Genomic DNA, 13123 nt, shown 5'->3' with positions numbered 1-13123 from the left:
ACCACATCACCACCTGTCTCTCGACTCCACTGTTGCTAAATTATCAGACTGCTTAGCCGACATCTAATACGGGATGAGAGGAAATTCCCTCCAATTAAATATTGGAAAGACTGATGCCACTGTTTTCGGTCTCCGCTCCAAATTCCGTCCCCTAGGTACTGACTCCATCCTTCTCCCTGGCAGCTGTCTGATACTAAATCAAGCTATGCACAACCTTGGTATCATCTAAGACCCCAAGAGGTGCTCCAGAAAACATATCCGCACTAAGATCGCCTATTTCCCACCTCTAACATTGCCCAACTTTGCCCCTGCCTCAGCTCATCTGCTGCTTAAACCCTCATTCATGCCTTTGTTACCTTTAGGCTTAATTAATCCAATGCATTCCTGGCTGGTCTCCCATATTCTACACTGTGTAAACTGGAGATCACCTAAAACTGATGCCGTGTCTTATCTCATATCAAGTCCCATTCATCTATCACCCCTGCAATCGCTGACCTACTATGGTTCCCGTCTAGAAACGTCTTGATTTTAAAATTCTCATCCTGGTTTTCAAATTCCTCCATGGCCTGACAACTCCCTATCTCTGATCTCCTCCAGCCCTACAACCCTCAGATATCTGCACTCATCTAATTCTGGCCTCTTCAGCACCCACAATTTTAATCATTCGATAATTGGTGGACATGTCTTCAGTTGCCTAGGTCCTAAGCTCTGGAATTCCCTCTCTACACTTCGCTTTCTTCCATAAAATACTACTTAAAACCGACCTCTTTGATCAAGTTTTTGGTCATCTGATCTAGTAGCTCGGTGTCATATTTTGTCTTATAATGCTCCTGTGAGCACCATGAGATGTTTTATTACGTTACAGGCACTATAAAAAGTAAGTTGTTATTGTTATGACAGTGGGAAGGTCATTGATAAGCTGAAAGATAATTGGGCTGAGAATGCTTCCCTGAGGAACTCCGACACAGGAGGACCATTCAGCCCATCGAGCCTATGCCAGCTCTCTGTACAGCAATCAAATCAGTCCCATTCTCCCGCTCTATATCTGAAGCCCTGCAAGTATATTTCCCTCTAGTGCCCATCCAATTTCCTTTTGAAATCATTTATGGTCTCTGCTTCCACAACCCTTGTAGGCAGCAAGTTCCAGTCCATTCACTTGCTGTGTAAAAAATGTCTCCCTCACATCCCCCTGCACCTCTTGCCCAAAACCTTAAATCTGTGTCCCAGAGTCCTTGTACCATCAGCTAATGGGAACAGCTTTTCTTTATTTACCTTATCCAAACCGGTCATAACTTTGTACACCACAATTAAATTCCCTGCCACCCACCAAATTCTCTTTTGCTCCAAGGAGATCCACCACAACTTCTCCAACCTAACCTTGTAGCTAAAAATCCTTCATCCCTGGAATCATTCTGGTAAATCTCCTCTACAACCTTTCAAGGACCCTCACATCCTTCTTAAAGTGTGAAGACCAGAACAGGATGCAATACTCCAGCTGTGACCTAACCAGAGCTTTATACAAGTTCAGCGCAACTTGCCCGGTTTTGTATTAAATATCTCTATTTATGAACCTTAGATCCCATATGCTTTGCTAACTACTGCCTCTATTTCCTGCCATCTTCAAAGATCGATGCACATGAACCCCCAAGTCCCTCTGTCCCTGGACACTTTTTGGAACTGTATCATTAAGTCAATATTCCTATCCCTTTTGCCAAAAGTCATCACCTCACACCACTCAGTATTAAATTCCATCTGCCATTTTTCTGCCCATTCTACATGCTATGTCCTGTTGTAGTCAATTGCGATCATTCTCACTGTGTACCACACCTCCAAGTTCAGTATCACTGGCAAATTTTGAAATTTTACTCTGTAGTCCCAATATCAAAGTCATTTTTACATATATTTTATAAATATAGTGGCCCGGCACTGAACCTTCGGGAACACCACCATCTACCATCCAACAGTCTGTAAAACAATCATTTACGACATCTCGCTATTTCCTGTCCTGAAGCTAATTCTTTTGAGAGTCATTTATTTAATTGAAGGGAATGCAGTGGATGTTGTTTATATGGATTTTAAGAAAGCATTTGATAAGGTACCACATAAAAGGTTGGTTAAGAAAATTGAAGCTCATGGAATAGGAGGGCCCAACTGGATAAAAACATCTGGCTTAAGAGAAGAAAACAGCGACTCATAGTAAATGGTTGCTTTTCAGACTGGTGGATGGTCAACAGGGTCAGTGCTGGGACCACTGCTTTTTTTATTGAAATTAATGACTTGGATCTTGGAATACAGGGTAGAATCTCACAATTTGCTACCATCAACAAACTAGGAGGTGCAGCCAACAGTGGGGATGATATGAACAGCCTATCTATGTCCTGTTGCAGGCGAACTGAATTGGCAGAGAGGTGGCAGAGGAATTTAATACTGACAAATGTAAGGTGATATATTTTGGCAGAAGGAATAGGGAGAGGCAATATATACTTAATGGCACAGTTCTAAAGAGTGTGCAGGAACAGAGGGACCTGGGGATGCATGTGCATCGAACTTTGAAGGTGTCAGGACATATTGAGAGTGTAAATAAAAGCAAAATACTGCAGATGCTGGAAATCCGAAATAAAACCAGTCTGGCAGCATCTGTGGAGAGAGAAGCAGAGTTAACGTTTCAGTGATCCTTCATCAGAACACATTGAGAGAGTAGTTAGTAAAGCATATGGGATCTTGGGTTTCATAAATTGAGGCACAGAACAAAAGCAAGGAAATTATGCTGAACCTTTTTGGAGCTCTGATTAGGTCCCAACTGGAGTATTGCATCCAGTTCTAGTCACCACACTTCAAGAAGGATGTGAGGGTACTTGAGAGGGTGCAGAGGAGATTTACCAGAATAGTTCCAGGGATGGAGGATTTTAGTTACAAGGTTAGATTGGAAAAACAGGGTTTGCTCTCCTTGAAACAAAGGAAATTGTGGTGAGATTTAATAGAAATGTACAAGATAATAATTTTACCAAGTTAGACAAGGAAAATTTGTTCCCATTAACAAATGACACAAGGACTAGGGGACACAGATTGAAAGTTTTGGGCAAGAAATGCAGGGGGAATATGAGGAAGCACTTTTTTTTTTTTTGCACAGCGGGTGGTAACGGCCTAGAACTCGTTGCCCACAAGGGTGGTGAAATAAAGATGATCAATGACTTTGATAGGAGGTTGGATGGCCACCTGAGAGAAATAGAACCGCAAGGCGAAGCAGATTGAGCCGTGGAGTGGGACTGACAGCATAGCTCCCTGGAGAGCTGGTGTGGACTCAATGGCCGAACTGCCTCCTTCTGTGCCGTAAATGACTATCACTCGACTACAACTTGCTGTTTTCTGTCCTTAAGCCAATTTTCTAATCAAAGCTGACACTGATTCTTCTATTCCATGAGCCTCAATTTTGTTAACCTGCTTTTTCACAGAATTTCGGAACTGTTACAGCGCAGGAGGCAGCCATTCGGCCCATTGTGTCTGCACCAGCTCTCCTAATGAGCATTTCACCTAGTGCCACACAGAATCACAGAGTTTACGTTATAATTCATCAAACACTTTTGTTAAATCCATTTAGACAATATCCATTGCTTTCCCTTCAACCTTCTCGATTACTTCATCAAAAAATTAAATTTCATTCGTCAAGCAAGTCTGCCTTTTACAAATTCGTCCAGGCTCTCCTTCATTAACTCCAACCTCTCCAAGTGCCTGTTGACTTTTGCCCCAATTATTGTTTCTAAAACCACACCAATCACTGATGTAAAACTAACCAGCCTCTAGTAACGAGCAAGATCCTGATACCCTTTCTTGAAAAGGACATTACTTTTGCCACTCTCCAATCCTCTGGCACCTCACCTGTATTTATGGAAGATTGCAAGCCTTTCCACTATCAGCACTCCCGCTTCCTTGAGAAACCTGGGATGCATGCCAACCGGACCACACGATTCATCCACTCAAAGCAGAGCAAGCCTTTCCAGTACATCCGTTACCTCTACCATCTCCACTTCTCCCAAGATTTTATCCGTATTCTCTTGCTTAAAGAGCACTTTGTTTTGGGTTTACTAAATATTTCACCCACTCTGGCCCTAATGGGCCCCACTACGCCTTTTATTACTCGCTCACTATTTACATGCTGGTAGAAGATTTTTGAGTTCCTTTTCTGTTAACTTCTGTTCTATTCTTATATTCTGTCAGTCACATTTTCCCCTTCACTTCCCCTCTCATCTTACTCTTATGTGGCATGTTTCTCGCTTAAAGATTTCACCTAACATACATCATACACCTTTTTTTTGTGTTTCATTATATTCGCTATCTCAGTCATCATCCAAGGAGCCCTGGCTTTTGTTCCCCAATCTTTCCCCCTTGTTGGAATGTACCTAGCCTGTACCTGCAACAGCTCCTCCTTAAAAGATCACCCATTGTTCCGTTACAGTTTTCCCGGTCAGTCTTGCATTCTGTTTTACCCTGGCTCGATCCTCTGTCGTCAAACTGAAGTTGGCCCTCTTCCAATTAAGAAATTCTACGTTAGATTGTTCTTTGCTCTTCTCCATTGTTAATCTAAAACTTATGATATAATAATCACTCTTAAGCTCATCATGAAGTGCTGGAGCTGCAATGACGAACCTTCAGTAATCGCAACCATCTTCATTTGTTTCTCCCATCACTAACTAATGGAGGTTTTTTCCTTTAATTCGACCTACCCTCCCCACCCCACCACCGACCCCCCCCCCCCCCCTCCAAACCTCTTATTTGCTTGGGGTACTTAGTGCTTTATTCAGTCGAATGCTGCCTTGACAGCAACAGCAGCTACTCTCATCTCTCCCCAAGTCTTCAACTCTTGAATCTTGGAAAAAGTCTGCAGTCAAGTGTTTCTGGCAGAATCTGAAGTGATCAACTTGGTTAGTGGCGAGTGGAACAATAGCTCCTTGCATTACCGAACACTGGACAACTTGCTGTTGGAACAAGAATCAATATTTTGATGCCAACATACACTCCTCCTGGGAGTTTTTTTTTAACTGGACAAGTTAACTCAAACATCCGTGGTGATATGAAATACCAGAAATGCTGACAGGCCAACACGAGGGGAAAACATACTTGACATCACCTTCGCCAATCCACCTGACGTAGATGCATCTGTCCAGGACAGTATTGGTCGCAGCGAAAACCGCACACTCCCGTCAAAGTTCCGTCTTCACACTGAGTGCATCCTCCTTGGGATAGATTCAGGACAGATCTAGCAGTTCAAAACTGGTCATCCATGAGGCACTGTGACTATCAGCAGAAGCAAAATTGTCTTTCACCATAATCTGTAATCTCATTGCCCAGTATATCCCTCACTAACATTACCATCAAGCCAGGAGACCATACCTGGCTCAATAAAGCTATGTAGAACACCACGGTAGGAGCACCGCCAGACATACCTAAAAATGAGGTGCCAACTTTTTGACGCTCCAACACAGAACTACATGCATGCTAAACAGCAAGAGTAGCAGACAGAGCTAAGCAGTACCACAACCAATGGATGAAATCAAAGCTCTGCAGTCTTGCCACATCCATTCATGAGTAATGGTGGACAATTAATGTATGGGAGAAGGCTCCATGAACATCCTAATTGACGGCAGAGTCTAGTACACGAGTGCAAAAGGCAAGGTTAAAGCTTTTGCCATCATCTTCTGCCAGAAGTGCCGAGCAGATGATCTATCTCAGCCCCCACCTCAGGGCCGCACCATCATAGAAGCCAGTCTTCAAGCAATTCGATTCACTTCATGTGTTATCAGGAAACAGCTGAGTACACTGGATACAGCAAAAGCTACGGGCCCTGGCAACATCCCGGCTGCAGTGAAGACTTGTGCTCCAGAAGTAGTCACACTCCATGCCAAGTTGTTCCAGTACAGCTACAACACAGGCATCTACCAAACAATATGGAAAATTGCCCGGATATAACCAATCCACAAAAAAGCAGAACAAATCCCATCAGGCCAATTACAGTCCCATCAGTTTATTTCTCAATCATTATCAAAGTAATGCAAGGTGTTCTCGACGGTGCTACAAGCAGCACTTGCCAATAACCTGCTTACCGATGCTGTTAGCATTGGGCCAGGCCCACTCCTCCAGACCTCATTACAGCCTTGGTCCAAACATGGACAAAAGAGCTAAATTCCAGAGTTGAGGTGAGAATGATTGTCCTTGGCAGCAAGGCAGCATTTGATCAAGTGCAGCATCAGAAGCTTCAACAAAATTGAAGTCAATGCAAATCAGGGAGCAAACTCTCCAGTGACTGGAGTTATACCAAGCACAAAGAAGATGGGTGTGGTTGTTGGAGGCCAATCACCTCAGCCCCAGGGCTTCACTGCAGGAGTTTCTCATGGCAGTGTCCTAGGCCTAACCATCTCAACTGCTTTATCAATAACCTTCCCTCCATCAGTAAAGTCAAAAGTGGGGATGTTTGCTGATGATTGTACGGTGTTCAGTACCAATTATAATTCCTCAGATAATGAAGCAGTTTGTGTCCACATGCACCAAGACCTTGACAACATTCAGACTTGGGCTGATGTGTGGCACAAATGTTATTTGTCACACAAGTCCCAGGCAATGACCATCTCCAACACGACAAAGTCAAACCGCCTCTCTTAACATTCAATGGCTTTACCAAAATCAAATACCCAATTAACATCTTGGGGGGGGGATGGGGTAACAACTGACCAGAAACTTAATTGGAGCAACCACATAAATACTGTGGCTATACAAGCAGGTCAGAGAGTGGGTACTCTGTGGCAAGTGACTCACTTTCCGACTCCCCAAAGCCTTTCAACCATCTACAAGCCATTTGCCTGGATAAGTGCAGTACCAACAACACTGAAGAAGCTCGACATCCAGGACAAAGTAACCCACCTGCTTGACTGGCACCCTATCCACCACCTTTAACATTCACTCCCTCCACCAAAAGCGCACCATGTCTGCAGTGTGCACCAACTACAAGGTGCTCTGCAGCAACTCACCAATGTTTCTCTAACAGCACCTTCTGAACCTGCAATCTCCACCACAAAGGGCGAGGGCAGCAGGCGCATGGGAACACCAGCACCTCCGAGACATACCACCCTAACATGGAAATATAATCACCATTTCTTCATTATCACTATGTCAAAATCCTGGAATTCACTACCTAACAGCACTGTGGAAGCACATTCGCCACATGAGTGGGGCAGTGAAAGATAGTATCAAACTTAAAGAAAAAGCCTATAATTGCACAAAGGCGGGAGGCAGGTCAGAAGATTGGACAGAATATTAAAAGCAGCAAAGAATGACTAAAAGATTGATAAGGAAGGTAAAGTGAGAGTACGAGAGAAAGCAAGCTAGAAAGATAAAGAAAAATAAGTAAGAGTTTCGATAGACATTTTAAAAAGAAAAGATTTAACAAAGTGAGCGTTGGTCCTGTAAAAAGCAAGTCTGGGGAATTAATATTGGATAATAAGGAGATGGCAGATGAATTGAACAGATACTTTGCATCAGAATTCACTATTGAGGATACAAGTAACATCCCATTTTAGCTATAAGTCAGGAAATGGAAGGCAGGGAGGAACTCAAGAAAATTACAATCACCAGGGAAGTGGTAATGAACAAGTTGTTGGAGCTGTGGGCTGACAAGTCCCTGGGTCCTATTGGACTTCATCCTAGGGTGTTGAAAGAAGTGGCTAGTGAGATAGTTGATGCGTTAGTTTTAATTTTCCAAAATTCCCTAGATTCGGGGAAGGTCCCATTAGATTGGAAAATAGCCAATGTAACTCCTTTATTCAAAAAGGGAGGAGACAGAAAACAGGAAATTACAGGCCAGTTAGCTTAACATCTGTCTTAGGGAAAATGTTAGAAGTTATTATTAAAGACGTTATAGCAGGGCATTTAGAAACATTCAAGGTAATCAGGCAGTCAACATGGTTTTGTGAAAGGGAAATCATGTTTAACCAATTTATTGGAGTTCTTTGAGGGAGTTACATGTGCTGTGGATAAAAGGGACCTAGTGGATGTACTGTACTTAGATTTTCAGAAGGCATTTGATAAGTGCCACATCAAAAGGTTATTGTGGAAAATAAAAGCTCATGGTGTAGGGGATAACATACTGGCATGGAAAGAAGATTGGCTAGCTAACAGGAAACAGAGAGTAGGCATAAATGGGTCATTTTCTGGTTGGCAAGATGTAACGAATGGTGTGCCACAGGGATCTGTGCTGGAGGCTCAACTTTTTACAATTTATATAAATGACTTAGATGAAGGGACCGAAAGTATGGTTGCTAAATTTGCTAATGACACAAAGATAGGTCGGAAAGTAACTTGTGAAGAGAACATAAGGAGGCTACAAAAGCGATATAGATAGGTTAAGTGAGTGGGCAAAGACCTGGCAAATGGAGTACAATGTGGGAAATTGTCCACTTTGGCAGAAAGAATAACAAAGAAACATAGAAAATAGGAGCAGGAGTAGGCCATTCGGCCCTTCGAGCCTGCTCCGCCATTCATTATGATCATGGCTGATCATCCAACTCAGTAACCTGTTCCCGCTTTTGCCCCATCCCCTTTGATCCCATTAGACCCAAGAGCTATATCTAACTCCTTCTTGAAAACATACAATGTTCTGGCCTCAACTGCTTTCTGTGGTAGCGAATTCCACAGGCTCACCACTCTGTGGGTGAAGAAATTTTTCCTCATCTCAGTCCTGAAAGGTTTACCCCATATCCTGAGACTATGACCCCCGGTTCTGGACTCACCCACCATCGGGAACATCCTTCCTGCATCTACCTTGTCAAGTCCTGATAGAATTTTATAGGTTTCCATGAGATTCCCCCTTCACCCTTCCGAACTCCAGCGAATATAATCCTAATTGACTCAATCTCTCCTCATACGTCAGTCCCGCCATCCCAGGAATCAGTCTGGTAAAACTTCGCTGCACTCCCTCTATAGCAAGAACATCCTTCCACAGTTAAGGAGACAAAACTGCACACAAGAAGCATATTATCTAAATGGTGAGAGATTGCAGAGCTCTGAGATACAGAGAAATCTGGGTGTCCTAGTTCATGAATCGCAAAAGGTTAGTATGCAGGTACAGCATGTAATTAGGAAAACTAATAGAATGTTATCGCTTAATCACAAAGGGAATTGAATACAAAAGTAGGGAGGTAATGCTTCAGCTATACAGGGCATTGGTGAGACCACAGCTAGAGTACGGTGTACAGTATTGGTCTCCTTATTTAAAGAAGGACGTAAATGCGTTGGAAGCCATTCAGAGAAGGTTTACTAGACCAATACCTGGAATGGGTGGGCTGTCTTATGAGGAAGGATTGGACAGACTAGTCTTGTATCCACTGGAATTTAGAAGAGTAAGAGGCGACTTGATTGAAACATTTAGGTTCCTGAGGGGTCTTGACAGAGTGGATGTGGAAAGGATGTTTCTCCTTGTGGGAGAATCTCAAACTAGGGGTCACTGTTTAAAAATAAGGGGTCGTACATTTAAGACAGAGATGAGGAGAAATTTTTTCTCTGAGGGTCGTGAGCCTTTGGAATTCTCTTCCTCAAAAAAGGCGGTGGAAGCAGAGTCTTTGAATATTTTTAAGGCAGAGGTAGACAGATTCTTGATAAGCAAAAGGGTGGAAGGTTATCGGGGGTAGTTAGAAATATGGAGTAAACAGTTCAGCCATTAACTTATTGAATGGCAGAGCAGGCTCGAAGGGCCGAGTGGCTAGTCCTGCTCCTAATTCATATGTTCGTATGTACTAACTGCAGCAATTCAAGATAGCAGCTTAACTCCAGCTTCTCAAGGGCAAATAGGGATAATCAATAAATGCCGGCCTTGCCAGCAACACCCACATCACATAAAGGAACAAAGTCGTACCATTAGGTTGGCATAAACATATAAAATCAGTCAAAACTGCAACAATCAAGCCCACCAATGCACATGCCCTTCCCAATAATTGATCAGCAACTTCTGTTGGTTAGTAGCACTGATATCTGCTGATTATACAGCCTTAGTGTGATCTCCAAACTCCTTCATTAGTATCTTATGACAAGCATCCAAGATGTGCTATTCCCCTTTAGCCTGCAGCAAACTCAAACCACATAATTCAATGACAGGTCAGTGTCATCCACCATGAAATCTCCCACCAGGAACTTGTCTCCTCACCACACCCCGTTCCAAAACAAGACAGCTTGACAAAAAAAAAAATGGAACTATACCATCATTCAGACTTCCAAATCTAACTAAACTCATTGAAGTTTCAGGGAACTAGTATTAAAACGTCAGCTTCACTGCTTTGTCCTTTAAAAAAAAGGTATTTTGACATGTTACATCTGCCATTTGTGTGGAACTAAATTGTCGTTAAAACTTCAATCGAGCAATTTATAACTGCAGCACAAATACCATAAAAGCATCAATGACACCAGTGCCACACTTGCATGTTGAACAGAACAGAGTCTAAAACTGTAAATCCCCTTTTTATAACAGCCAGCATTAATTCCAAACTACACTGTCTTTGGACATTTTGTACTTGAATCAAAAACAATTCTTTACTTATTGTTTTTTTTTATTATTTATTTGTTCATGGGATTTGGGGGTCGCTGGCTCGGCCAGCATTTATTGCCCATCCTTATTTGCCCTTGAGAAACTGAGTAGCTTGCTAGGCGATTTCAGAGGGCAATTTAAGAGTCAACCACATTGCCGTGGGTTAGGAGTCACATGTAGGCCAGACCAAGTAAAGTCAGCAGATTTCCTTCCCCAAAGGACACAAGTGAACCAGATGGGTTTTTACAACAATTGACCATGATTTCATGATCACCATTGGACTAGCTTTTTTTTTTTTAAATTCCAGATTTATTAATTGAATTCAAATTTCACCATCTACCGTTGTGGGATTTGAACCCCTGTCCCCAGGGTTTTAGTCTGGGCCTCTGGATTACTAGTGAAATGACAATTCTAGCTATTTCAGTGTTTAATCTTCAATCATGAGATTAAAAGATAGCAGGTCAATCACTACCTCTGGAGAATAGCACCCCACGTGACAAGAAGTTGTATTCAAGTTGTCGTCAAAATCAATTTTTAAGTGTCAAAGGTAACCTTTTAAAAATTAAATATAATGGAATAAGTCACAGATAGCAACAAAATATAAAAACCTCTCCTCTCATGAACCAGATGAGAACTCATTAAAAATATTTGGCACATTTCACTGCGATCCTTGTTTGTCCATAAACATCTGAGACTATACAGTAAACCACATTAGAGAGTTCTAATATTATCAAAGTATTAACTTCAAATAAATAATAAGCGATCACTCACCTGCTGTCTGTATCTAGGCCTACAAAATCTTTCTTTTCAAATGGCACACACAGTAATTGAATCTTGTCTCCCGATTTATCCGTTGCTCTGTCAAGACGTTTGGATTCCAAAACAATGAACAATGATTCGATAAAGTCTTCCACCTTCTTCTCTATGGTTTCACACTCATCATAACTAGGATAAAATGCAACATCAGTGCGAGGCTGCTCAGCAATTTCCCCTTGCAGCCCAAAGACAAATAAACGTGAATCATACAGCGTAGAACCATAAATTTCTTTCTGCAGATGAAATTTCTCTGACGTCTGTGGCCAGTCCTTTGCATTGCAACATTGCGTGATAGCTATTAACCCTACAACTTTACGATGAGTCTGAAAGTCTCCCCATTCATTGTTTTCAGGTGGGTAATGATGTCTGTAACGAATGTATAGAACACGTTGTGAATCTCTAAGATTAATCTGATTGGCAGCTGCAATTTTCTTATAAATCTTGAAGAACTGATCTTCTGGTACAATTCCCACAGGTTGGACAATGACCAGAAGACTCTGGTGGTCCTCGGCACACTGCATATAATCAGGGACACTCATTCTCCATCAACTGAAATCTGGTGAATGAAAAAAACACAAGATTGCCCTTTAACTGTCAATAAGGCTGTCTATTAACCACTCTAAAGAAAAAAAGATTCATATTAGTCACAGCTTATAATTAACTATTGCAAGGTCATTCCATCTTTATAGTGTACTGCTTGGGTGCTCAACTCATCATGAGTGTATTCAGAAAAATAACAAACTAGATTACTGTCCCATTAGGGGTACGAAAAGTTCAGAAGTAGACTTCAAATTATATAACTGTATACAATCAGATGGAGTAAATGAAAATTATGAGTCAATTTCTATTTTATTGGGATCTGTTCACAACTATGATGATCAACTATTCTCTATAGTTTCTGCAAAAATAAATTTCAATGTCATGCAACAACTAGTATAGATTTTTTAAAAATGGTTTCATTATTTAGGTCAAATGAAAATTCACAAAAAAAAAACCTGGACACCATCTTCATAACCTTGATTTAGCAGATGTCATGACTTCTAGCATTTCTCATGTGGTCTCCGTTGTTGAAGTTCACAACTCTTATCTACCTTACGAACACTGGTATGGCGAGTCTTCAGTCACACACCTCATTTTAAGACTTGGAACTACTTTTGTCACCTTGATGATGTCAGCCTTGGTTCAGTTGTAGCACTCTTACTCAAGTCAGCAGGTTATGGGTTCAAGTCCCATTCCAGAGACTTGATCAACCAATCCAATCTTGCACTTCAATGCAGTAATGAGGAAGTGTTGCACTATCGGAGGTGTCATTTTTCAGCTCAGACATTAAATTGTGGCCCATCTCTACCTGTTCAGGCAATTGCCATGGAATCTATTCAAAAAACAGAGGAGTTCTCCCAGTATCTCTCAACCAACACCACTAAAATATTCACCTCACTGCTTTTTATGGGACTTTGCTATGTGCACATTACCTGCCATGCTTCTCTATCTTACAAGAGCGAAGAATTTTTTTTGGAATAAGTACTACATTGGCTGCAGAGTCCTTTGGGACATCAAGGTCGTGAAAGGCATTACAAAAATGCAAGCTCTTTCTTTAAGTTGCCGACTTGGTCTTAATCTGCTCTAGTTAATTCATTTCAGATATCACTTATTGGCTATGTTTTACAAGTTTGACAATATTTAGAGAAGTAATCGACAAATTTTAAATGACTGATAAGCGACAAAATAAAACCAAAGAATATC

The 13123-nt window shown here is 41.7% G+C and overlaps 1 protein-coding gene across 5 annotated transcripts in view; it reads right to left on the bottom strand.

The window, feature by feature from the left end:
- trappc9 (trafficking protein particle complex subunit 9) overlaps nucleotides 1-13123 on the bottom strand; it is a 1144460-nt gene that overhangs the window by 1111487 nt on the left and 19850 nt on the right. For all 5 annotated transcript variants that reach the window (XM_068031733.1, XM_068031737.1, XM_068031736.1 and 2 more), the window contains exon 2: nucleotides 11336-11936. In XM_068031733.1, coding sequence (XP_067887834.1) covers nucleotides 11336-11919 — 584 coding nt within the window. In that variant the 5' untranslated portion in view covers nucleotides 11920-11936. The remainder of the gene's footprint in view (nucleotides 1-11335; nucleotides 11937-13123) is intronic.

Source organism: Heterodontus francisci, chromosome 5 (genome assembly GCF_036365525.1).
Source record: "Heterodontus francisci isolate sHetFra1 chromosome 5, sHetFra1.hap1, whole genome shotgun sequence".
Classification (NCBI taxonomy): Eukaryota; Metazoa; Chordata; class Chondrichthyes; order Heterodontiformes; family Heterodontidae; genus Heterodontus; species Heterodontus francisci.
This window is presented reverse-complemented; position numbering and strand designations above follow the sequence as displayed.